The following is a 24,936-nucleotide window of genomic DNA, read 5'->3' as shown; positions in this document are numbered from 1 at the left end:
GCTCCATTAGCGTCACACAATTTGTACCTACCGAAAAAGAAATCCATCAGAAGGGGGCCCCACAATAAAATCCAATTCCAATGAAATTTTTCATCCCACCAAATTGAAAAAGCGAACAGAACGAGAAGAGCAACCCAGAAACAAGAAACAAGAAGACAGCACAGCGGACGACGGGCAAACAAATAGCCAGGCTCCGAATCCACTGCCTCGGATGGAACACAATAACCTGGGGAGCAGTGCGGGGCGGAGGGTCTACGGTCCGTGGGGGAGAGTCTCGGGAAGCCCTTTTTATGGTGCAACAAATCTCGGGCTGAATGAAAACGCCAGAGAAGCGGCGAGTGGACCAACGCAAAGTGGGAAACCGAACAAACAAGCAAGACCTCCGCCTTCTTTCCCGAGGGGGTGGAGATGACTTCTCCATGACGACGACGACGACGACGACGATGGCGTTGGCGTTGTGGCCATGTCTGTGCTATATTATTAAGTGTAGCCAGAAGCAATTAGGTGTAGATAAGTAAACAATAATGGTCTCAGTCACGTACCGCCGGCCAACTCTGGACTCTGGGCTTTTCCCCAACCCAAGAGCCAGCATTTGGTGGTCAAACAGTTCAAAGCTGAAGGATATTGACCAAAGGACATCAATTTTTCGTTTCAGCCATTTGTAGTTTTTATTAGCTGGCTACGTCTCTTCAATTTTGTAGGGTTTACCAATCCGAACGAATAGAACTGCGGTACCTCCTCCTAAGGTGCAACTGTCTTCGCCTTGAACTCGGTTAGCCTCGTGACATTTGAGGATAAAAAATCATCGCATTCAACGAGAATTCAATGAATTCTTCACACATTCAACTACTGCCAATGCTCAAATAAGATGCACCGCATCCTGCCCAAACTTTCCGAGCCGAGTAGATCCACTCGGTTAGCATAGCCAATACTCCCAGAAGGGGTACCATCATCCGAGGCTTGAGAGGTGCTGTCGCCTTGTTCGAGCATCGACAGTGCTTAATGCAGTCCTCGCATCTACTGGCAGGTAGCTTCTCCTTTTTGAAGATGCCCGGATTAAGGGCCAACTGGCAGCCGTACTTGGGTGAATACAGACAGCAAAACGTCTCGACGTAACCTGCAGAAGGAAAGTATTAAGGGGGCTTGTGGTTTCAGGTGAAGATCTGAAAACTGAACTTAGTTCTAATGGGAACGGCGTGCATGATGAAAAAGGGGTGGTAAAGCCCGTAAAACCCAACTGGTACTCTTCCTCTGTCATAATCCATTGGTGGATGTAAGCACCTGGAGCGCAGTAATACCCCGTTAAGTTAGTCTTGCAATGAAACTTCCAGTGAGCGTTACAGTTAACGCACTGACAAAATGTACCTGATGGATAAAAAGAGGGTTATATGGAACGCAAGTTACAAAAGAAACCCTCACCTGGCACCAAGAGCAGAACAATAGCCAGGGTATTTAATGCGCCAGATGACATATCAATTCAAATCACAGCTACAATTTTACTGTTTGTATAGATGTCATATATGGGGTGTGTTTCGAAAATAATTAATAAAACCCAGTTTGCTAGTCGAACCGAATACACGTGTACTCTTGAATCTGGCAACTCCAATCCTCTCAAGATGCCGCGATCATGGGCAGCGCACGTATGTAATTAACGACATCTGAATGACGTTTGCATATTTCAGAGCCTCAGAGCCTCGAACTGATTCAGCTGATCTTTAATGAATTCTTCCTCAGACGGCGAAATTCCCTGAATTCGGTGCTCATTATACTACGTGGGATGGCATCGGTCGAAGGTTCTCGGAAATCGCCGCAGAAAAACAGCATTCAGTTATCAGAGGAAGCCAACAGCCTACATCAATAACGAGGCACAGTTTGCCTTCCCAGGCCTTGGGTACCCAAAATGCATTCTCCAGAGCTCCATAATGTTCATTAACAATAGCATATTCCATGCCAAACTGTTGGATCTCTTGGTCTAGCCTTTGGAAACTGACTTTGTTTAGTACTCTAATGTTCTGCCCAAGAAATTGATGTATTGACATGGCCAACTAAAACGTATCTGAAGCAATTATCAACAATATCAACCAATGCATTCCACTGAAGGAGTATCTGTAGTGTTTTGACGGGGACACCAGAGATGTCACTCCTGCGAATGCAGCTCAAATTAGCCCTGACTTTGATTTAATTGCAGCACTTTCTCTGGCACGCCTGCTAGAAAGTATTGGTTCTCCGGTGACTGGCAGTTGTTTGAATTTGAATTGCAGAATCTGCCGCACTGGCTCGGCATCGTCATTGTTATTCAAATGCTGCCATTAATACTTCTCTGGCAATTGAAAGTGCCCGACGACGAGAGGAGCATGAGGGCATGTGGGTGGGTGTGGCCCATGGGCACACGTCATGTGTGAGTGCTCCTTCGAGCTGTATCCGATCCCCAGTTCTCCTAGCTTCCGTTCTCAGCATTCATATGCAAATGCTGGTGACTTCTCCCGTGTCGCTTTGAAGTTATGTGTCTGGGTGACTGGTTTTCCATGTCCTTTCCTTACTCCTTTGTGGTCCTATGCACTCTGCTCGGGGATCCCTGCTCAAATGTAATATAAAAATTGGGTTTTGTATTTATCCACTCCGCCTTCGCAGGCAGCATGCCCAAAACTCCGCCTCTGTTCTGCGGCATTAATGTAATATTGTAACATAAAAGTTCCCCGGCATTAAATACTCCACTATTGCATCTCCCGCGTGGCGGCTGCGGAGTTATATTTGGTGGCCAGCAAGAGGGGAAACATTCAAACTAAAATCATTTGTGAGTCTGCGAAGACCCGAGGAGAAACCCCGCATGACAGCAGCAACAAAGCGGCAACGGCAACAATGACACCAGACAACATCAATAATAGGGAACTCCAACAGCAATAACTATCACCATCGGGCACACATCATCGTCGTCATCCCCCAAAATGGTATTGAATTTCAGTTGCCGTTGCCTACCCCACTCCGTTTTTCCTCGGTTCTAGGGGCACAGAATGAATTTATCAGCTGGACCCATCGCCAGCTCGGATCTTCGACGGTTCCATTTCCAATTCGAGGAACGAGAGTTGTGGAGTCTGTGGACCGCTCTGCCGTCTATTAACATTTAATGTTAATGGAATTGTCTGCGAACGCAGCAGGTCGGGGTCACCACTCTAATAAAATACGGAATGCCATAAAGTCCCAATCAAACTGCTTCGGATTTTCTGGCCCACTGACTAAGCCGAAGCTCCATTGGCACACACGCACTAACCCCGAGCCCCAAAGATGGAGCATGGAGATGGAGCAGGCCTTAATTAACCCAAGAGAAGGGGGCTGCAAATTACACTAGAACTACACACTAGTTGTGTGCGGCTGACACTCGATCCCCAGCACCTGTCGCCTGCCTTCTGGGCCACCAGTTAGCCTCACTCGCATCTGGATTCAAGGGACTGGGTGTGAGTGTGGCACGCTGCACTCCGCTGCAGGTTGCAAGGTGACGGGAGCTTGGTGGACAAACAGAATACGCAGTTGCGCTGGGAGAAAGGTAATGCAATTGCCAGAAACACACAATGTAGAGTTTCAGTTACTTGTTCTGGTTTGGAGCTAGAATCAACAAACAGAGAGGTCACAACCCTTTGGGAAAGTCCTGTAGATATTTCTCTGAGTGTCGAACAGCTCCGCACAAATATTTTCACAGGCAATAAGGCAACAAATAAAACCAGGTAGACAGACAGAATGAGTGAGTCGGAGCCTTTGGCAGAGATAAATACGGAGGCAGACTGGCTAAGACCAGCAACAGGACAATTAAATTATGCAGGATTTTTCCGGAAATAGTACTGCAACCCCGGCTGCTTCTGTGAACACGCCTGCAAAAGAAAATGGCCAAGATTTTGGGCAAATTGATTTTAAATAAATTAAAACTTAAGCATTGACATTGTGTCAGCCCCAAATGTTTCTTTTGTCAGGAATGTCGTCGGTCTTTCTCGAAATGAGTTTGACTGAGGCTTAGGCACTGTGAATATAATTATTTTCCCCTGGCAATTCGTAAATATTATCTGTTGTTGATGGTTTACTATTGGCTTGACTTGAGGCAAATAGACACGACCAAAAGACCTGTTGCATTTTTCGATAAATATGATAACTTTAATATGTTTTTGTTGAGCAAACGCTAAAGACTTGTATTTATAAATCTGGGTACTCCTAGCTCTACACTGCTACATAGTGTTTGGCCTTGCTCATTTTCCCGATCCCCTCTGGCAATCCAATTTGTAAGTCTACCAGTTCCCCTCCTGTAATGATAAATCATCTTTTGTGTTCCCGCTTTGTTTTCTCCGATTTGGTAACCGATTTCTCGGCTCTTTGTGCGGATGCCTCTGGAGGCATTCGGTGCCAGAACTGGGACTCGGTTTCAAGTTCGGTCTTCTTCACCTTGACTGGGCATTCGAAGATTTCAAAGTAATTTCATGATTGTTCCGAGCGCACGCATTTTGATTGATACTTTAGCACTACTTAAAGGCCATCGGCCTGCTCCCTCCGTTCCGAGTCCGAGTTCCAACGAAACAGATTGCCGGGCGAAATGCATTTCTGTGGATTCATCAATCTTTATCGTTTTCCCCTCGGAGCGGTTTAGTCATCCAAAAAGTTTATTTCCTGCTGCGCTTCGAAATTCCCAATTCCTGTGGCGCTCATTACGTCGATGGCAGGCTAGGTTCGCCAGGCAGGTGGGAGGTAGGAGGTGGGCGGTTCGACGGGGGGCGTGGCCAATGTCCGGACCGCCACTTGTCGACTTCAACATCGGTCTGAGTTCAAATTCGAGTTCAGATTCTTGCTCATTTCGTATGCCGTTAGGCGGCCCAATGTAATTATTCAATACATTTTACGTGCCCAGCAAGCCGAACATCTCGCCGCGGCCACGCCCACGACACGCCCCCGTTCTCCGCCCCCCTATGTTGACCAAAAAACGTGTGAGAGCCGCAGTTGGGCTCTTTCACTTCGGCTTCATTAGAATATGTTTGTATCTGGGATGTGTCATTGACTTGTTCCGCCTGACCAGCCCCATCTGTGTTGCCCGTCCTTCGGGTCCTTCTCCACTTACTGGCTTCCGCTTCCTCTGGCCGCTTTCGCACTTTTGCAATTTATTAAACATTTTATTGCGCCCCAAGGCGTACTTCTGCGCACGTAAACGGCTCCACACAAAAGATCTACGGGTGGAGGTGAAAAGTGGGAGAATGAGACCGCGTTCTAAGGAGCAGGACAATTAAAGGTGGGACGAAATGCAAAACGATTTTGGCACAGGTGGCAACACATAAACTCCCATCCCCAAGTAATCACCCCTTCGACCAAAAAGTACCATTGGTACCATCACGGACGGGGTGAATAGAAGGATTCCAGGGGGAGAAATTTGCAATTCATTGGATTTCTTGCAACGGACCCACTTGAAAGACTTCTCAAAATGAATACTGACACATATTTCCTTATTCCAATCGCTGGAAAGAAAAAGTTACTCCTGAGGTCCTTACATGACTTCCAATTATCTATAACCGATTACTCGAAGCTTTTGCTTAGTATAAAGCAATAATTATGAAATAAATAAGTATTAATTAAATTATAAGACTTTTATATCTAATTACCCTATAATTAGGTTGCATAATACTGCTGTTTAGCAATCTAAGTATGTAAATGTGTAGGGACTAATAGGAAACATTCAAGATCCAAACATTTCAGGGGTCGGACTATCGAATATAACGAGTTGAATGAACATTTTCTCTTATAACTTCTATGCGTTCATTTTTGTTACTTGCAGTACGCGAAACAAAGGGAGTGTTAGACGCACTACATTAAGGAACTACTGTTATCTTTAGGAAACTAGATCAGATCAGTACTCTGCACCCTTCTGGACAACAATACGCAATGCACCGGTGTCGCCCTTTTCGGCACTTTTCCAAAATAATTTCCAATCAAATTTCACACTCGAACGAGAACTGGTAAAAAGCGCAGCGAGTGCAAGACACGCACACTAAAAAACCCAGCAAACAACGAGCACACACACTCGCGCGCGAGAGGGAGAATATTGATTGCCGGACAGATTGACGGAGCGAGCGAGACAGGCAAAGCAAAGAACTACCAACAATGTCAAAACAAATGTAACAAGAGGGTTGGAAGGGGCAGAAGAGGGGGTTGGGGAGCCAGAGGGCGGCTCGTTTTTATGTTGACGCCGTCGTCGACAGCGGCTCGTCTTTTGCGCTGCCCGCAGCTGTGATTTGGCGTTGTTGTACTTATATTTGTTCCCGCCAAACAAAGCAGCCTCTCTCTCTCACTCTTTCGCCAACCTTTCTACTTTCTACACAAAGAACATGCATACATGGGCATACATATGTGCACATACATATGTTTGTTCGTAAGTTTGGAGGATGTTTCCCGAGTAGCTAATGGAATAAATTCCGAATTGACATAATGCCGACGCAAAAGCAACAACAAACATCGGTTGCATCTATCTTGCAACGTTGCGCCAAGTGTTTGGCCAGCTTAAGCGACAATTTGTGTATCGGATGCAGCCAGGCGATGGCATTGTTTATAACCAATATACACAAATGCATATATACATAATTAACCAATCGTATCGACGAACTTTCACTATCAAGTTTGTGGAGATATGGGCGATGGATTCTGATTCAATAGAACTTAGCTTAATGAATTATACTTTTAAGAAATACAGTTTCGCTAAATGGAATTACCACGATACGGAAATAGATATAGCGGTCTATTATCAGACTACCTTAGAATAAATGGGTATACTAGATCCGTTAGAAAGGACGTATGGAGGAGGAGGAGGTTGGAGGAAACGATTCCGACCTTGTGAAGAGTATATAAGGATCCCTTTCCGGTCGTCACTGAGACTGCCACCATAACTCCAAAATATCGGTAATATGAGCAAAAACAAAATATTGAAAAATATTTTTGAAAAAGTCTGGGCGTGACAGTTTTGTTTCGCTTGTGGGTGTTACAGTGGGCGTGGCAACATAATTTAACAAATTTAATCTGCGTCTATATTTCTGGAATCTGCATGCCTAATCTTTCTAGCTTCTATAGTTCCTGAGATCTCGACGTTCATACGGACGAACAGACAGACGGACGGACAGAAGGACAAGGGCATCGACTCGGCTATTGATCCTGATCAAGAATATGTATATATACTTTATATAGTCGGAAACGCTTCCTTCTACCTGTTAAATGCTCCTAAACGGATCTACTATACCCTTTTACTCTGCAAGAAACGGGTATTAAAATCCTTTAGTAACATGCCCTGTTTGGCAGCAAATATACTTTTTTAGAATACGTTTTCTATGAGTTTTTAATAGATTAAGGTTCTAGAGCGTGCAATTATCAATCAAAGACCAATATAAAACATATTCTTATCATTAAAATCTAATTTCCTTGGATCAATGACGTCAAAGAGTCGTGAATACTAAAATTTAACTCGGAGAAGTCAGTTTTCTACTCGTTAGTAGAGTAATGGGTATATGATAGTAACAACCATTCTTCTTGTCATTAATAAAATTAATAGTTTTTCCAAAATATTTAAACAAAGAGTCATATTGTTCATATTGTTGGCTTAACCCCCACTGATCTGTACAGCCTTTTTATTGTGGCAGATGGTGGTATGAGTCGTACCGATTCGGCTACGAGCCAACCTCTTTTAATTTACGGGAGGACACAGTAGTCATTTATTTAGCTGCGTAATGCTGAGAGTTCTCCGGATCGACTTGAAAAGTATCCCTTCGGGGTAAGCCAACCAACAGGGTAACAATTATTCGGCTCATGCGGACTTTTCCTGTAGTATTTCGATCTGTTCGGTTCGGTCTATTGCTGCTGGTGATAATTCCTGGGCCCTCTTTTGCTCTCGTCCACACCTCAGAACCACATCCAGATCCAGTTCCAGTTTCAGGTCCTAGTCCAGGCCCAGGTCCTGGTTCCCGGGTCTTTGTCGAGAAAGGAGCAAGGCAAGCCAAATTGCGTGTGCAAACATAGCTGAGCTGCAGCTTCATTAGCGAGGGTTGCTCAGGACAAACACACGCACACAGTCTGGTGTGTACGGCAAACATGTGTGAGCACTGGCGTTTTATTATTATTTTCTTTATTGTTTAGCGCGTTATAATTGGGGTGCCATGAAGGGGTCCAGTCAGGCAGAATATTCATACATATGCTTGTATGTGAGTGCAGGTACACACAACTAAGTACACAGTGTATGCACTCTCCCGGAAGACCTATATTCTGTTTACTCGGCTCTAATAACGATGCAAGTGGAGTCTGGAATAGTCCGACCTGTGTAGTCGCAAATGGCTAAGAGTTGTTGTTTCTGGGATAAATAAACAAAGCGATAAGTAAGTCCCTTTTCTCCGCCTGGTCTTTGATGACCATAAAATGGAAGAATAGGCATTTAACTTGGCTTAACAAATTTTAGCCGTCTTTGGATGTGATAGTTCACTGCTTAAAGCTCAATTTACTGGATTGAAATACTGTGAATAACAAAATACCACTGTGCTTTAAGGAACTTCAAGCTGCTGCAAAGACTTTGTACATGAAAAAGTACATATATGGTATAAGTTATTCGACAAATTGCCCAGCTTGTTACTTTGGGCTTTTGAATTACTTGAAAGAGATCAAATAGCTATGCGTATGTCAACACGCAACAAGGACGTCCAATGTGTTAATTAAATAAACTGTAATTTCATTTATCACGACTAATGAAGAACGGCGGGCGATTGGCAAAATAGTTTACGCAGAAAGAGCCAAATTAGCATATAACAAACGAACCCTTATCAAATGCTAAGTAATAGATGCAGGTACTAGCCATAACTCATGCGTACGTCACACACACGCTTTTCAGCCAACCAACCACCCACATGGCCCAAGCAAACCCATCTCGGCTGTCAAAAACAGTTTATAACGCCTAGAATTATGCCACACATAAATCAAAATTGACGCGAAAACAAATATGGTGACATGTAGGGTTGGATCCGGAACTAGGAGATCCATTTCCTCTGTCCTCTTTCCGGCATATTGGATTGCTAAAAATGTGTAAAATTTATGCAGATTACCAAAAGTGCTGGAACCTATACCTAATCAAACTGTTGGAGACGTAAACTGATACGTTCTTTGGAGATGGAGAATGTTAAAAACCCGAAAAGGTTGGGCTTACATTTTTCCATCGACCTCGGGTTCCTCACGAAGTCAAGGCAATTTACATAAGCACCTTGCACATGTTTCCCCCTGGATAATTTCGTAATCCAAAAATACAGCGTACATTAAAATCGGTATTATCGATATAGCCAGGAGGAATACCACCAACCGAAACCGAAACCCAAAAATTAATTACTTCATATATAAAATGAGAGTGCTTATCAAAGTCTAACAAACAACAGGGACGATGATGGATGATGAATCAACATAATTTCAAGAAAGAATTTTTGAATTGGCCGTTGGACAGACGTACATGGCCAGATCGAATCCTGATCAAGAATATACATATGTACATACTTTATTGGTTCGGCAAGACTTCCTTCTTCCTGTTACATACGTTTTAACTAATCTAGTATACCCCTTATTTCTACAAGTAACGGGTAATTATAACTTTCAATTAATTTTCCGACTGATCCTATGGCAAACTTGTAAACCCGGCATTACACATTTAAAGAAGAAAGAATGCTATAGTCGAGTTCTCTGACTATCAGATACCCTTTACTCAGCTTGTGAGGTGCACACTAAAAATTGCATCATTTTCTGGAATATCGGTAGATATTGAATATTGAATGAATCTAGTAAACGTAGATTTCCTTTTCATTTACTTTCATTTGGATTAAAACTGAGAGACTATTTTTCTATTCAAGTTGTGCTATGGTGACCTAATTCTCGCCTTCGGGATAAGATATTCCAATACGCTTATACAAATGTATAACAGTGTTAGTAACTCAACAATACGTCAAGCTTAATAATCTCAAAGGTAAAGACGTTTTTTGAATATCAAAAACGTTTTTGAAAAAATCGCCAAAACGTAAAACAAAACTTAATATTAACCATAACTAATCACAATCTAATTTAATACAAAAAAAAATGATTTAATAAAATAGTACTTAAAGATACCTTTCCAACAGATCTGACATTTTGCTTCATTTTACTCCCATAATTTCTGAATATTTCTTCTTTCCAAGAGCATAAAAATACCTTGTTTTCAAAGTATGTGATCGGTATGCATTATACACTCGGTCCTCATCGTCACTATGTAGACTTTTGTACACAGTGATAGTTACCAAGATCTTAAAGTTCACACGGATGGACAGACGTACACGACCAGATCCCATTAAAGTATAATTTTGGATCATTTTCTTTAATCTAAGTTTCTCCAAACATTTTCCTCACAAAAAAGTCTAAAATGTTTTAGTCGTATTCTGCACACATAACGCTGTGCATCATCCTTCCGATAAATTATCAGAATCGAAACTGCATGGATTATCCAAAGAAAAAACAAACGATGCTGTTTACGCACAGTCTTCGAATAAATCGCCAGAAGCACAGGAGCAATCATTACAAGTCGGTGGCAAATGTAGGAGACCCATTTTGCAGAGATTTATGCAAGGAATTAAATATTTTTTCACGCCCGCCGGGCCGAGCGAGGACGTTAAATAATTAGATAAACATTTAAGCTCGCCGAGGCAGGCAGCGAAAAGGAATAGAAAGTAAAGTGAGGCGAAGTAACAGGGAGACGAGGGTTGTGGGCTGGCGGGGGGATGTTCTGGGGGAGGGGAGGAGGAGTACGTGACCATAACCATAACATGAACTGCTGCCACCGACCTCTGCCCCGCCCACCGCCCATCGTCCATCGCCCTCGCTCCCGTTTGCGGGTTCAGCGCGGAGAGACGACGACAAACAGGAAATATTTAACGTGCCAACAACAAAAGTGAAATATAAATAAAAATAATAATAATAATGGGCAGAAACGTAGGGAGCTCAGCGAGAGTGAGAGCGAAAGAGAGCGCTTTCGCTCTTTCAGAAAATGCCCTTTTCGATTCCCAATATTATTATTATACAGGGAATATCCCGCCGAGAGAGCGCCCTCTCTTGAAAATTCTCGGTCGGTTTTCCCGTTGTTCCTTGTGAAGAAAGCCAGGTTTTTAGGCCATTTTCTCTCCAACATTTGAACGCGACGGACGCGCCTGCAGAAAGCGGAATGCAGCAGAATTGAAGATAAAGTTAAAGATACAGATACGGTTCGGTTCGGTTCGGTTTCGGTGTATTGGTGGGAATTTCTTCTGCTGCCGCCTCTTTTTTGGATAAGTGGATATTTATGCTTCGCGTGCCCGCCCGTAGAAACGTCAGTGTGCGCACTTGTGTTAGTGTGGATAATTAAAGCAGCAACGATTACGAGTACGAGTACGAAATGCTTTAAGACCGAGATTAAAGTTGAAGGTCGGTCGCTGTTGTTGTGTGTGCGTCTGTTTGTGTGAGTGTATGTGTGTGGAAAAGCGGACAGGAAAACGGATCGGAATCGGATCGGATCGCCAGCCTGGGAACACGCATAGCGTTTGCGTTGAACGTTAGTATACCGACGAAAGGCTAAGCCAAAGAATACGAATACGCCAGCAAAATAAAAGTAATCGTGCATTGCTCCCTCTCTGCTGCTGCGCATGTTTCTCTGCCGCCTCGCTGCTGCTGCGCTGCGCTGGCTCGGCCTGCATTTTTAGTTTCGCCCGACTATTACAGCATGCTTTACATTCCGTTTACATCACGTGTTAAATAACTGCTGGCTGTCACTGTTCGCTGTTCGCGGCTGTGTGTGTAATTGTTGTTGTTTGCCCAAGCAAATATGCAATGATTTTTGCGCCATCCCTCCCTCTTCTCCCCCACCACCCACACCCATTGTCTTCTTCATTCATGCCTTGCTTGTGTGTGTGTGCGTGTGTGTGTGTGTTGGATACACACCCCCACATCCGACCGACGCACACAAACATACGACAAAGGCAACTTCTGGCGGAAGTGGAAGTCCCTTTCGGTGTGTGCGTGTGTATCTAATGGGATTTTCTAATAAAATTTAAATTGTTGCCGCTTTTGCCGTGCGGCGTTCGTTCTATGAATTTAATATGACCCCTGTGTGTGTGTGAATAGGGGCCATAAAGCTTTGCTTATGGCTGGAAAATTAAATAGAGTGCATAATTTAAGCATCAACTTTGCGTTGAATGCATAATAAACGGGTGCAATTGAAAGGCACCGTCTAAAAAGGACTACTGCATAAATATCGGATGACTTCTACTCGGGCTCAGTGCCACTATATTCTAAATTTGCAACGGGTGAATGTTATTTGTGTCCTTGGAATTCGCCGTCGGCAAACATAAAGTGTCTAATTATGTCGTTCAAAGTGTTAGGCTTGATTAACTGCCATCAAAGATACAAACAAATGAATGCAATGCGTCTTTCAATTAATAAGTTCTTTAAATGTTTGAATAACTCACTAACTTTAGTATCACTAAAGCAGTTCCCCGTTTGTATGCATTTTATTTGATTGCAAATTACTAAAAATCTTAAATCTGCTTAAATCTAGATGCTTTAAAACAACAGTATGTGTATAAAGTGACATTCAACATTTTTAAGGAATAGTGAATACTTCTTCCACACGATAGTAGAGCTCTAAATTGAACTTTATGTGTACACGTATTTTTACAACTTTGATGTTTGCGTATAAAACTAAATCCATACTTATCATAACTCGATTATACGAATGATGGCTATTTAGTAGATATAACATTGTACGTGTACTTCGATTTGTTGCTAGGAATAATACCTAGTTGGAGCCCAAAATACTTCTGTGTCACCTCGGAATGTGAATCAGTAAATAAAAAAAGCAATCGAAAAATGGTCGGGGTCGTACACCCCATTAAAAAATCACAAAAATGCATGAGGAAGATGGCCGCAGTTAACAGCAATCCTCCCTAATAGGCTTATCACAAAAGCAGTTTTGGTCGTCGTAATCTGTGGGTATCTTCCGGGGTCGGGGTAGGCGAACATAAAATAAAATGTGTTTTCATTTCATGAGTTTTCTTTTTGTTTTCTTCTACATTGAATATGGTTTTGTATATCTGCATTTTGAGTAGGTGTGATTAAAAAAGATCCACGAAAGGCCGACGGAAAACATAAAACCCGCGAATACCCAGTCCAAAAATCTGATTACGGGTCTAGAACCCAAGCTCAACTCAGAGATTGTTTTGACAAGCTGGTGGAACGCCTCTCGAGCTAGAAATGAAATAAAATATTTTACAAATTTGTTTGCAATTACAAGCTCTGCGTGCAAAGTGAAAAGAATGGACGCTTGCTGTGATATTGTACATAATTATTTTATTAACGGATAAATGGGATTGAATTTATACTGTACTTATTGTAGCTTCACAGTTTACATGTTAAGTTTATTTTTAATTCATCTTGTATTCTTGTAAATTAACTTAAGCAATGTTTAGGTGTTTTCCTATAATTAAAAAAAGCGCTTTTTTAAGTATCACCACTTTAAAAGGTACAAAATAGCAATTGGACCCTTTCCAAAAGTGAAAAAGTGTCTATTTGTATTTCGTTTCGAGTACCAGAATAGCAGCTCGAATTCAAAAATACCCTTTTTGTGTAAGCAGAGGATTTTTTGTATACTTGCCGTCCGTTTATCCCGTTTCGTTTGGTTTCTTCCTCTCTCCGTATGTATGCATGTACATGTGTTTAACTGAAACCGCACACACACGCGACTTGGGCTACCTGAAACTGAAATTTTCCCGCATTAGATTGCGGCCCTTGCCTTCCATGCCTCTTCTTCTCATCGATGTTGTTGTTGCTGCCTCTGCTGTTATGTTGCACGCGGACAGACAATCGTAAATAAAGAAAGAGATGGCGAGGGAGATGGTGATGTGGAATGACCGAGGAGCGAAAAAGGAGAGGAAGTTTTTTCTTCCTTTTCTTTTGCTCTTTCTTGCCTGTTGTATTCTCCAGTTTTTTTTTGTTTACTTTATGCTTTCGTTTATCGACCCGTTTTGTGTGAGTTTGTGTGCTACATACGCGCACCGTTCTCTTTCTCTCTTGCGCTCTTTTCGCTGTGCTTCGTTCTCTTGCAACAGTATATTCTTAATTTCTTGAGTAAAAGGAATACTTCGTTTTTTACGGTTTCTTAAAATTAAAATATTTTGAATTGAATGAATGAATTGATGTTTTTATATTAATTTAAAAGTTTTTGTATGTATTTCCGCGCCTGTTATTGAATTTAGTTTCGTAGCTGCCTGTCTTTTACTGCGGATTGTTTTGGGAAATTTATCAGCTGTTAGCCGCGCTGTTAGAGCTTACAGCGTTCGCTGTACATTCTCTAACACTGCTCGAAAATAAACATCCAAGAATTAATTCAGTCGCCTTCCAACACTAGCAGGCAAATAAACAATCAAAGAAAAAAGATATAAAAAGACGTGTAAAAAAAGACAAAAGCATAAACAAAAACATATTAAAGGTGCAAAGCAAAGTAATTGTCGAGTTAGTGAATTAAAATTTCCAGGCAATAGTCCCCCCACAAGAGATTCAATCCACTTCCCCTTCCCTTGGCCCGCGTCCAAAAGGTGTGGCTGTAACCGAGGGGCTATAGCCACAGTAGAGGCCAGCGAAATCCCTGAGAGTATCAGTAGTGTAGCACCAGCACAAGATAACACCCGTACTTATCAAGTTCCCCTTCTCCTTTTTGCAGCGGCGTTGCCACCTCACTGAGCTGCGCGGATTCCAGCACGGGCTCCAGTGAGGATGCGTCCGATCCCGGCTCCCCGTACAGTGCGCACTCGCAATTGAGCGACCCGCCCGACCCGCTGGCCAAGATGCCGCCACAGATCCTTGGAAGCGCCAGCGGCAGTAGCTCAACAGCGACCGCCTCTCCGCCCTCCAGCAGCGCCAGTCAATCGTCACCTTCGCCAGCCATCCACCACAGTCACCCAAGCCAGCACAACGCAAACAGCGTCATGTCCAAGCCGACGACGCCTCAGCGACATGGGAACCCCAGCCTCCTTCCCACGCTCCAGTGGCCGTGGAATACCAGCCTTGGCAGCACCTCCACTGCCGTGCCCGCCGCCTCGGCCAACAAAAACAAGCGGACGGCGGCCGGATCTGGAGCGTCATTAGGATTGAGCGGTGAAGGCTCCTGTTTAACCGGCGGAGGAGCCGCGGCAGCTAAGAAGGCGCGCAGCGATTTGCCCGGCTCGTTTGACGCAAGCAAAAGACTGAAAGTGGCCGCCATGGAGGAGTCGCAGACCAAGATCACCGGTTTTTTTAAATCCCAAATGAAGCCGTCTCCTGGCGGCGGAAAGATATCGCCGCAGCCCGGCCAGCAGAGCAATCCAGCCAACACGCTGACCATGAGCACTCCCGCAACCACCGCCTCGCTCAACAAGTACTTCAATATCCTGTCGCAGCTGAAAGAGCAGAAGGCTCAGCAGCAGCAACAGCAACAACAGCAGCAGCAGGCAACCAAGACCTTGCCCACACCAGCTCCAGTGGCCCCAGTCACACCGGCGCCTCCTGTCACGCCCGTGGTCACTGCCAGTCCCAGTTTGCCCGTCCCGGCGCTCAAAAAGATCGAACGCAGCACCAAGCAGCCTGCCAAGATAGCGCAGGTGGCACCCAATCTACGCAAGACGCCCAGCAGTGGATCTTCAGGCAGCTCTTCGTCGTCTTCGTCTAGCTCATCAAGTGGCTCGAATACGGGGAAATCACCAACGAAGAAGCATGTGGCCATCGCACCCAGGACGCCGGAGATGAAACAGCAGCAGCAGGGAAAGGCAGCCATGGTCTACCGACCGCCAGTAACGAGCCCCGCTTTGAAGCAAAAACAGATCTCACCACCCGCCCCCGTGGCGGCCACCACGCCCGCCCCAGCACCAGCACTAAATCCAACGCCCGCCCCCGCCAATCCCACGCTTTACCAGCTGCCCGTGCAGCTGCCTAATCTAGTCCAGCTTCCGCCCCAGCTGGCGGCTGCCGCCAATATTATGCAGCTTAACAACGTAGCCAAAGCTGCAGTGGCCGCGGCGGCCACCAACAACGCGGCCGCCCAGGCAGCGCAGGCTGCTCAGGCAGCTGCTGCCCAGTATTTTCTGAACGGCACTGTCTTTAAGCTGCAACAGGTAACCACGGCCACGACGACCACGGCCACCACGGCTACAGCAGCGGCGGCCCCGGCTGGCAATCCGTTTGGACTGCTTAACTTAGCCACGGCGGGCAATCCCTTTGGCCTACCCAATGCCAATGGACAGTTTCCAATTGAAGCTATTCCGGGAGCTGGAAGCTATCTCCATCATCAACTGCTTCTGGCCAGACAGAACAACATGAGTTTAAACGGTAAGTATAGTATATTTTAAGTTTCATTAAATTAACTCAGAAAATGGGAATACCTAAGCTTCTAGTTCGGCTGCCCTAATAAAACAGAAGGCATAAAAGACTTTTAAACTCGAAAAAGTCGGTCTATAAGCTTGCTCTTCCCTCCGGTTCTCGAATTTTTTCGCTTATGCTTACTTTTCCATTACAGAAAATATGGCTTCCAACTCTTGCGGCAACATGAACTTTGTTAATCCACTTAACAATCAGCAAGTTGGACTCAAAGATAACAAATTATATATTGTGAACTCGGCCGAGTACATAGGATACTTAATGAGTCTGCAGATAGCTCTTAATAACCAGCAACATCAGCAACAACAAATCATATCGGCCACACAGCCGCCACCACTGGCAGCCACAAACAATAACAGTACGAACACTGCCACTCAGCCGCCGCCATTGGCAGCTACAAACAATACCAATTCGAACACTGCCAACAATTCGACTGCCAGCAACAGTAACAACCATAATGCCTCGAATAATCTAAGCAATATCAACAACACTGCCATACAGCCTCAGCGAGCGATTGTGAAGCCGCCATTGCACAGTTCCACGCAACCGCCGCCGCTTGTGACGATTTCCTCCATGCCCGCGTGCTCCCCGGCTGCCGCATCTTCGCCAGCGGCCAAACGGTCACTGCCCGCCGCCAAGCCTTACCAGAAGCGGCTGACCGCAAAGGGCAGAGTGGGGACGGCACCGATAATCGCCACGCCTACCACGCCGCCTCCTCTCGTGCCCACGTCTGCTACCAAGGAGCTGGGTCAGCTGCGCAAGAGTACGGGAGCCACTGGACCCCCTACTAGCACACCCACACCAACACCACCGCTAGTGAGCATCGCACCCTCGAAGCTGACCCCAACGCTGAGCGTTTCGAAGCAAGGACCTACAATGAAGCTAGCCAACAGTGCTCCCGATCTCTTTGACCTGGTTAAGAACTCTAAGCTGGTAGCCAAGGTTTCGCAACCGTTGACGCCGCTACCCTTCAGTTCCCCCAGCAGCAGTAGCAACGGAAGCCACGGCATGCGATCCTCGCCAGCCCTCTCCACGTCAAACTCCTGCACCCTGTCTGCATTTAGCAAGATCAAGGTGGAAACCACGGAGCTGGCTTCCCAGACTGGCTCCATGACATCTTCCTCAATACCTACAATATCACCCAAACCTCAGAGCTTCGCCGGGCAGCTGCCCAAGAGGGAATCGGAATCGGAGGTCGATACGCTAAAACACGACCTTTTGCCGGACTGCACCAACAGCAACTCAAACTCAAATTCCTGTAGCAGCAGCACCTATTCGCACTCAGTTAGTTCAGCAGCTGATCTCTCACTAGAGGCCTCTACGCCCGCCCCATCACCCTCACCATCAGCATCGCCTTCTGGCTTGGGTTCTCCCTCGCCGGCGGCCAGCAACTTGAGTGCCAGCAGCCGGCGGGCTGCTAGCCAAACTGATATGCTAAGTGAACTGGTCACTTCGTCGTGTATATCCAGCGGCGGCGACGACTGCTCTCAAGCCACAGACTCGCCTCCACTCTCGACACTCCCTCTGGCCAAGAGTGTGGATACTACCACGCCCATTTCCACGGTCAGCGGAGGAAGCAGCAGTGGGAGTAGCAATTACGATGAAGAGGATGACAAGTCGGTGGCCTCGCTGGAAACTCATCAGACGCACAAGCGGCTAAGGGACCTGCCCACGCCCGAGTCAGGAATCGGTGGGAGTCTAAGTAACAGCGAGAGCAGCAACTCAATTGCGGATGCCATGTTAGTACAGTTTATAATTATTATATTAAGAAATGTCGGCTAATCCCAATATATTTACCTTTTAGTTCCTCCAAATCCGCCTCCGTCGGACCACCCACTACTGCAGCGAGCAGCGCTTCATCCTCCGCTTCCGACAGCAACTCACTGGCTAGCAATGCACCATCGCCAGCGTCTCCGGACGATTGCTCTGCCGCTCCTTCGCCCGCCCGTTCCGCATCCACTGCCGGGTCTATTCCGCCCAGCACTGTGGTGGACATTGCGATGGTGGAAGCCACCAGCAAAAGTCTGCCAAAGAGCGCTATATCTCCAATCCTCTCGCAGCCAAAGACCATACGCTTTCCGGCTGGAGCAGGTGCTGGCGGCAAAGGTGGAAAGCGGCATGACGGCGTCTGCTACTGGGACAAGTGTAACAAAAAGCATGAGAGCAACTCCAAGCTGCTGGACCACATGCAGACGCACCACGTCAATACACAAACAGGTCCCTTCGCCTGTCTTTGGGTGGGATGCAAGGTGTATAACAAGGAGTCATGCTCTCGTCGCTGGCTGGAGCGTCACGTGCTCTCCCATGGAGGCTCCAAACAATTCAAGTGTATCGTGGAGGGCTGCGGCCTACGGTTCGGCTCACAGGTCGGTTCAAATCTAATACCTGGTGTGTACACGTCTATAACCCGGTTTTTCATATTTCCCTTCTAGTTGGCGTTGCAAAAGCATGTCAACAACCACTTTAATGCCACTGACAATGCAAGGGAGAGCACAAGCAAGCGCACCTCTGACCCGCCCGTACCCAAACAACTCCGTAAGAATGGCAAGAAGCTCCGCTACCGCCGTCAGCCCTTCTCAGGTGAAGAAACAAGATAAACATAAATTTTATAATATATTTAGCAAATGCCTTCATAAGCTATAATTTAGGAGCTGACCAAAGATCCAACTTGAATGAAATTGTACAATATAACATACAAGCTTTAAACGCAGTAAAAAATCATTTGTTGACCCAAAATATCAGATTTCTATCCTGATTTGCAATCACTATCCAGCAGTTTTCAAACCGTAAAAATAAGTTTTTTTAGATTTTAGTTAAACAACTCTAATCTTACGAAACAATATGAGATTTATCAATATCTATGTCAACATTTCAACTTACAGCTCGCATGTTTGACTTCTTCGACACGGGCATTATGGAGGGGCTACAGCACCGCCTGCGCCAGATTAGTACACTGACCAACGGTGCCCAGGCCATCGAGTTCCAGGGGCAGTGCATGATGCGACGCCGCAATAGCCAAGGCGGCTACGAGTGCTTCGTCCGATGGTCACCGCGCGAGATGTAAGTTAGCCCGAAGCGCTCTCTATTTCCCAGACTTATTCCTTATATCTCCAAACAGCATTTCCGACGAGTGGCTGCCGGAGTGCCTAAACCGAACGCGTCAGCACACTAAGGTACTGCACATCAAGCAAATGCGGCCAGCCGAAAAAACTCGCGTGGACAGCCTGCTCAGCACGGCTTTCCGTTTACGCTATGACTCCCACTTATTTGCCGACGATTACAATGTCATCGAGCAGCAGATCGGCGAGGCGAGCGGCAGCGACTGCGACGACGATGGTGATCAAGTGGAGGAATTGGAGGATGAAGATGAAGAGGAAGAAGAAGATGGTAGCAGTAGTTCGCGAAGCGCGAGTTGTGAGACGGTGTCCAGCTATCAGCAGGTACTTAGCATCGCCAAGCTGCAGATGCAACAGCGGCGTAAGCATCCGCGAAAACCACCCAAAATGACACCGCCGGCGAGGGAGAAGCTGGTTCCAACGGACGCACTAGTGCCCATTTAGGTTCATACCAGTTTTATAGTATTTTCTAAGTAATTAAACCGAAAAACAAACGACAAACGAGTAAACAGTGACAAGTAGACTAGTTAGTATAAGACTCAAGTAAATTACTACTACATGCATCCATTAATGTATAGATATTATAAGTACTCCCGCTTTGGTCGTTTTTGTTTTGTTTGGTGCGCGAACCAGTCGTTTAGTTTTTGATTCCATCCAAGTTTCGTTTATTGACCATTGTACATATATTCGGATGGAATCAAGAGTAAAGTCAGAAGCATTTAGTGGCCACCTAATCGCAACCCACCCACGCGTTCTAGCAAGTGCTGTTATGAACAAATGTCCTAGTTTCTAGTTCTAATTTAATTTCTAAAATGTATACTTAGTAAAGATTCATGTGGGAATGGCCGACTGGACAACACTTGTTTGTAGGCCAAGTTTATGTTAATCCATTAACAAAATTAAAGTTACATTTTGTTTTCTTTTTGTTGCCCCCGTCGTATTGTATTGTACTCTTAGAAACTGGCCAAACTTACACTGAAAGCGGAAAATCTACGCACACAACTGAGCAGTTAATGTTTAAGAATAGTAAAGTGACGTGGAAGAACACAAGACTTGAAGCATTTACCGCTAAAAATACGAGAAATATTTGTATGACATTTTGTACTCAACTCGAACAGCAATGCAACAGTTTTAGCTTAAGTTAGACCCAAGCCCAAGACGATTATCCATTAATTTAGTGCAAATCGAATGCAACTTTCGCCAACTCATCCGGGTCTCTCAATCTATTTGTAAAAGTTTGACGAGATGGAAAAGCATCGTGCATACTGTAAATAAAATAGCATTAACTAGTTTCGCGTTTAAACTTACATTAAACCTATTCATTTAGAAATTAGCCAAGGCAAATCCAACTAAAATATGAAAAATAAAGCTTTCGAAAGAAGATCAACAATATACAAGCGCAGTATAACACAAAATCCCATGTTTTTATTTTGTATGATTTTGCGGACAAACCAAAAACCATTCAAACCCTTTACATTTCATTTTCATATTTTCAAACGGTAACCGTTTCTTATAATTTTCTATGCGAATGAATTTGCGTGTCTTTAAAGTAAGTAAATGAAAATGAAGACGAAATCACAAACATGAATAAAAGAGTACTCACCACTGCCAAATATGTAATTCAACAACAAGAACCCAGTTGTTAGGAACGACTGATTAATTTAGTGTGCGGCATGGGCGGGGCCAGAAATTATTATAACTGCTAATACCCTAATTCCTGCTCGAGCACTTGCCCTATGTTGCACAATAAAAGCTCGCTTCGAGTCGAGTATATTAAATATATCTGAGTGTTGTCCTAAGTAGCTGTAGATGCGTATCTGTGCCCCTCAAGTAATTTAAGCTTACAAGGACGAATGACAAAAAATATATATAAATGAAGGTGTAATTCCCGTGTATCTAAAGAGGAGGCAGAAAGTCGTGAGGACTTTGTGTCTGCTGATCACAGCCCACAATGATTTAAAGCAATACTCTATGATATTAGCCGATCAAGCTTAGTTGACTCTTCCATTCGGTTAGACTTTCGATGCCTTTCGCCCTAGTTGTTCAACGCTTTGTACTGCAAGAAATGAAGAAGTCTATAACTAATGGAAATAAGTATCAAACAAGAATCCAAGAGTAAAGAAGTAAAGGAAAAATTGAAATAAAATAAAACTACCTCAAATTTTGCAAGCATAAAATACACAAAAGAATTTTTCGAGACAAGTTTTCTAAAGCGAAAAGAGTATATAGGTGCAGCGGTATACGGCTGACAACCACAACCGAAGGATTCGAGCAGGGCGGAGCCGAAAAACAAGGGAGTAGTACGCACTACATGAGTACACACAAAGAAACAAGGGGAAACCGTAGGCTAATTTCATATTTTGCTAGTATCGCGAACGGTCTGTAGGATAAGCAATGATCCAGATGAAGTACATTTACCTCGGCTTTTGTTTTCAATCCCATCGGAGGACCCTTTCGAGACGAACACCCAGTTATGCATTTGCCTTTAGCCCTGAGCTGAGTTTGAGTTTGTACATAGATTAGTTTACCCAGTATGAGGCACATACTTATTATCATAACCATATTTTAAATATTAAAACCGCTTTAATAAATTGCAGGCAGAAATGAATTAAGCATACATAATTATGGTAATTAGCAGGCGTACACATACAAACGTATACAGGAGAAGTATTTATATTTCGTGGTTTGATTTTGGATTCAGTTCTGGCCAAATCTGAGGCGATACGCAGCCACGACAGCAGAGATCTTGCTTCGATTGTAACTAATGTAATCAAAAGAATTATATACATATATATTATAGAACTCTATATACACAACATAGTATGTACAAGTGGACTCAAACCGATTCTGAAAACCAAGATCATGTAATGCGCTGAGAAATGAAAAAATATAAAAAGAAATCAAGTATTATGCTATATTCGTAGTTTTATTTCGTTTGTTTTCGGGGAAGATACGATGACTTCATTATCATGGAGAGTAAATCCTGCTCTAAAGTGCCTATATATATAAACCCCCTCGCCAAATCCAAAAGTTTCCAGCTTGCAATTCAAATCATATCACATTAAAACAATAATGAAGAAGTAAAAAAAATTTATCATAATATGGATAGAACACTTTAGATTCCGAATTGAAACAGTTGAAACATTCTTGCTCCATAAAAGCGTTAAATTACACTCCATTTGTTTATATCCGGATAACATGTTGAAAAGTGGTTTTAAAAAAACCAATTTTTACTATTTTTATTAAATATCTTCTTGATTGTGATTTCAGTGATTGAGATGTACGTTAGATGTGAAAATCGCCAATTTAGCGAAAAATTTCAAAAACTACAGGATATTATATAAGCATGTAATGAATACGGCTAAGAAGCATGCTGCTGCGTTTATTTATCCCCCTTTTTTCGCAGCAACGGAACAAATTATAGTTATACCCGTTACTCGTAGAGTAAAAGGGTATACTAGATCCGTTGAAAAGTATGTAACAGCTAGAAGCTAAAGTATATACATTCTTGACCAGGATCGATTGACGAGTCGATCTGGCCATGTCCGTTTGTCCGTCCGTCTGTCCTTAGGAACGTCGAGATCACAGGAACTATAGAAGCTGGAAAGTTGAGATTAGTCATGCAGATTCCAGTGACATAGACGCAGCGGAAGTTTATTTCCAAATGCTGTCGCGCCCACAAACCGCACAAAACTACCACGCCCACACTTTAAAAAATGTGATATTTTTTCATTTTTGTATACATATTGTAAATTTCTATAAGTTGGCCAAAAAACTTTTTGCCACGCCCCCTCCAACGCCCACAAACCGCCTATCACTGCCACGCCCACACTTTAAAAAAATTGTTAAGTTATTTTTTCATTTTATTATTTTTTCTCAATTTCTACCGATATACTCTACGAGTAAAGGGTATAATTATGCATTGTCGAAAACTAGTAGTATACGAATGAAAAGGAGGGTACATTGTTATCCCTGATCAAGAATATCTATACTTTATATGGTCGCAATTGTTTCATTTACTGCGTTGCAATTTGCATCTGACTGAAATCAATACTTTGTTCCTCAAAATCTTTTTTTTAATTAGCTCTTTAACTAGGCATCACATTGAATCAATGCGTACTTGCAGCAAGTATTTTAAAATATGTTTGGAAGTTATTTGCAGCAGCCCTATCAGTACATTTTTAAATTCTAGGTATGCAATTCACTTGTTAGAATCAGACAACCATAACAGATCCTCACTTCTTGAAGTATATTATATATGGTAGGCCCCATTGCACACTCTCCTGGTGCGCTTCGTCACTACATGAACCACCGTTCACAGTGACTATGCGTATATTTAACTTAAAGTGATGTCATATAAAATTTTATGTCATATAAAAAGGTATTAACGAAGCTGGTGTACTCTTTTATAAGAAGTTAAATAATATTTAATACATTTTTGTTTAAAGTTTCTATTAATCGACACAGACCTTTTTTTCATACAAAGTTTTTGATTTGAAGGTGCCTCAACACTTTTTTCTCACCTACCGTTTTATACCTTTTCCCGTTTCAAGTATGACTCTGAATGATAAAAATAGCTGGATTTTAAATCTCTAGCTTACCTTTTACCTTTTAACTAGTATACTCATTATTTGGTTGTATTTATTTGCAAGATTTTGTTCCACATATGGATAAAAGTTTTCCCTGAAAATGTTATCTATAACGCCGAAGACATGGTTACACATATGTATGTACATAAGTATGTATAAATCGTAAATACATTTTTTTTTTTGGGCCAAGATAACATTAGGCACTAGGAGGAGACTTCTTGCTTTTTATCTCTTTCATGACTTGGAGGAAGAACTTGATTGTGCCTACATAATCATTACTCGTCGATAAAATCCTTGAGGAAAAGGCGGCAGAAGACTAGTATCCAGAAAACCGTTACGAGCTATTAGCTGGCCCTGCAGTTGGAAAATGGGTAAGGATCAATCAGTTACACAGATCAGCAAAAAAATCGAAAGAGCAGGAGTGGTTAACCTTCGAGTAACGCTTACTTCCAGATTATGACGCCAATGGTATGAAGTTCCTCCCCTCGATTACCTCGCATATTCTGATTGTACCGTCAACTAAGAATGGTTTCTACTAGTTGCTGTAGTTTTGAAACTTGAATTCGAATTTGGAAAACAACAGCTTTTAATTAGATCTCGTAATGAATTTGTTACAACGCGTTACAATTGGGTTTAGCAAAGGCACAATCAAGAAGAAGTCTTCACATGGCAAGACATGTTGCGTCCGAGTGAAAAATGAATTATTTTTTAGGATACTTTTCAACATTTACCAATTGCCCAATAAAACAGCTGCCCAATGAAACCAGTAAAACGAGTTCCATTACGACTACGAT

The 24,936-nt window shown here is 43.6% G+C and overlaps 3 protein-coding genes across 6 annotated transcripts; 1 reads left to right on the top strand and 2 right to left on the bottom strand.

The window, feature by feature from the left end:
* Window positions 1-542: 542 nt before the first annotated feature.
* Window positions 543-1,532, bottom strand: LOC6542452. Its single transcript, XM_015159179.2, has 3 exons — window positions 1,420-1,532; window positions 1,177-1,365; window positions 543-1,117 (listed from the first exon to the last, which is right to left on the bottom strand). Exons 1-3 carry the CDS (start codon window positions 1,469-1,471, stop codon window positions 843-845), a joined length of 516 nt encoding a protein of 171 aa, XP_015014665.1. The 5' UTR covers window positions 1,472-1,532; the 3' UTR covers window positions 543-842.
* A 9,640-nt stretch (window positions 1,533-11,172) lies between these two features.
* Window positions 11,173-21,766, top strand: LOC6543083 (zinc finger protein jing). 4 transcript variants are annotated; one of them, XM_015159213.2, is made up of 7 exons: window positions 11,173-11,587; window positions 14,750-16,389; window positions 16,577-18,176; window positions 18,242-18,803; window positions 18,870-19,017; window positions 19,320-19,497; window positions 19,556-21,766. In XM_015159213.2, the coding sequence occupies exons 2-7, from the start codon at window positions 14,874-14,876 to the stop codon at window positions 19,995-19,997; spliced, it is 4,446 nt and encodes a 1,481-aa protein (XP_015014699.1). In that variant the 5' UTR covers window positions 11,173-11,587; window positions 14,750-14,873; the 3' UTR covers window positions 19,998-21,766. The 4 variants fall into 4 exon arrangements, with proteins under 4 accessions (XP_015014699.1, XP_026834091.1, XP_015014700.1 ...); XM_026978290.1 differs by lacking the exon at window positions 11,173-11,587 and adding an exon at window positions 13,925-14,253 and having other exon boundaries at window positions 19,556-19,997; XM_015159214.2 differs by lacking the exon at window positions 11,173-11,587 and adding an exon at window positions 14,343-14,518 and having other exon boundaries at window positions 19,556-20,129.
* Window positions 21,767-24,338: 2,572 nt separating this feature from the next.
* LOC113564067 lies at window positions 24,339-24,924 on the bottom strand. The gene is given in 6 exon segments (XM_026978545.1): window positions 24,339-24,427; window positions 24,430-24,490; window positions 24,543-24,725; window positions 24,768-24,799; window positions 24,802-24,849; window positions 24,852-24,924. Coding segments are annotated over 6 exon segments (486 nt in total).
* Window positions 24,925-24,936: the final 12 nt, after the last annotated feature.

Source organism: Drosophila erecta, unplaced genomic scaffold (genome assembly GCF_003286155.1).
Source record: "Drosophila erecta strain 14021-0224.00,06,07 unplaced genomic scaffold, DereRS2 tig00000055-arrow-pilon, whole genome shotgun sequence".
NCBI lineage: Eukaryota > Metazoa > Arthropoda > Insecta > Diptera > Drosophilidae > Drosophila > Drosophila erecta.
This window is presented reverse-complemented; position numbering and strand designations above follow the sequence as displayed.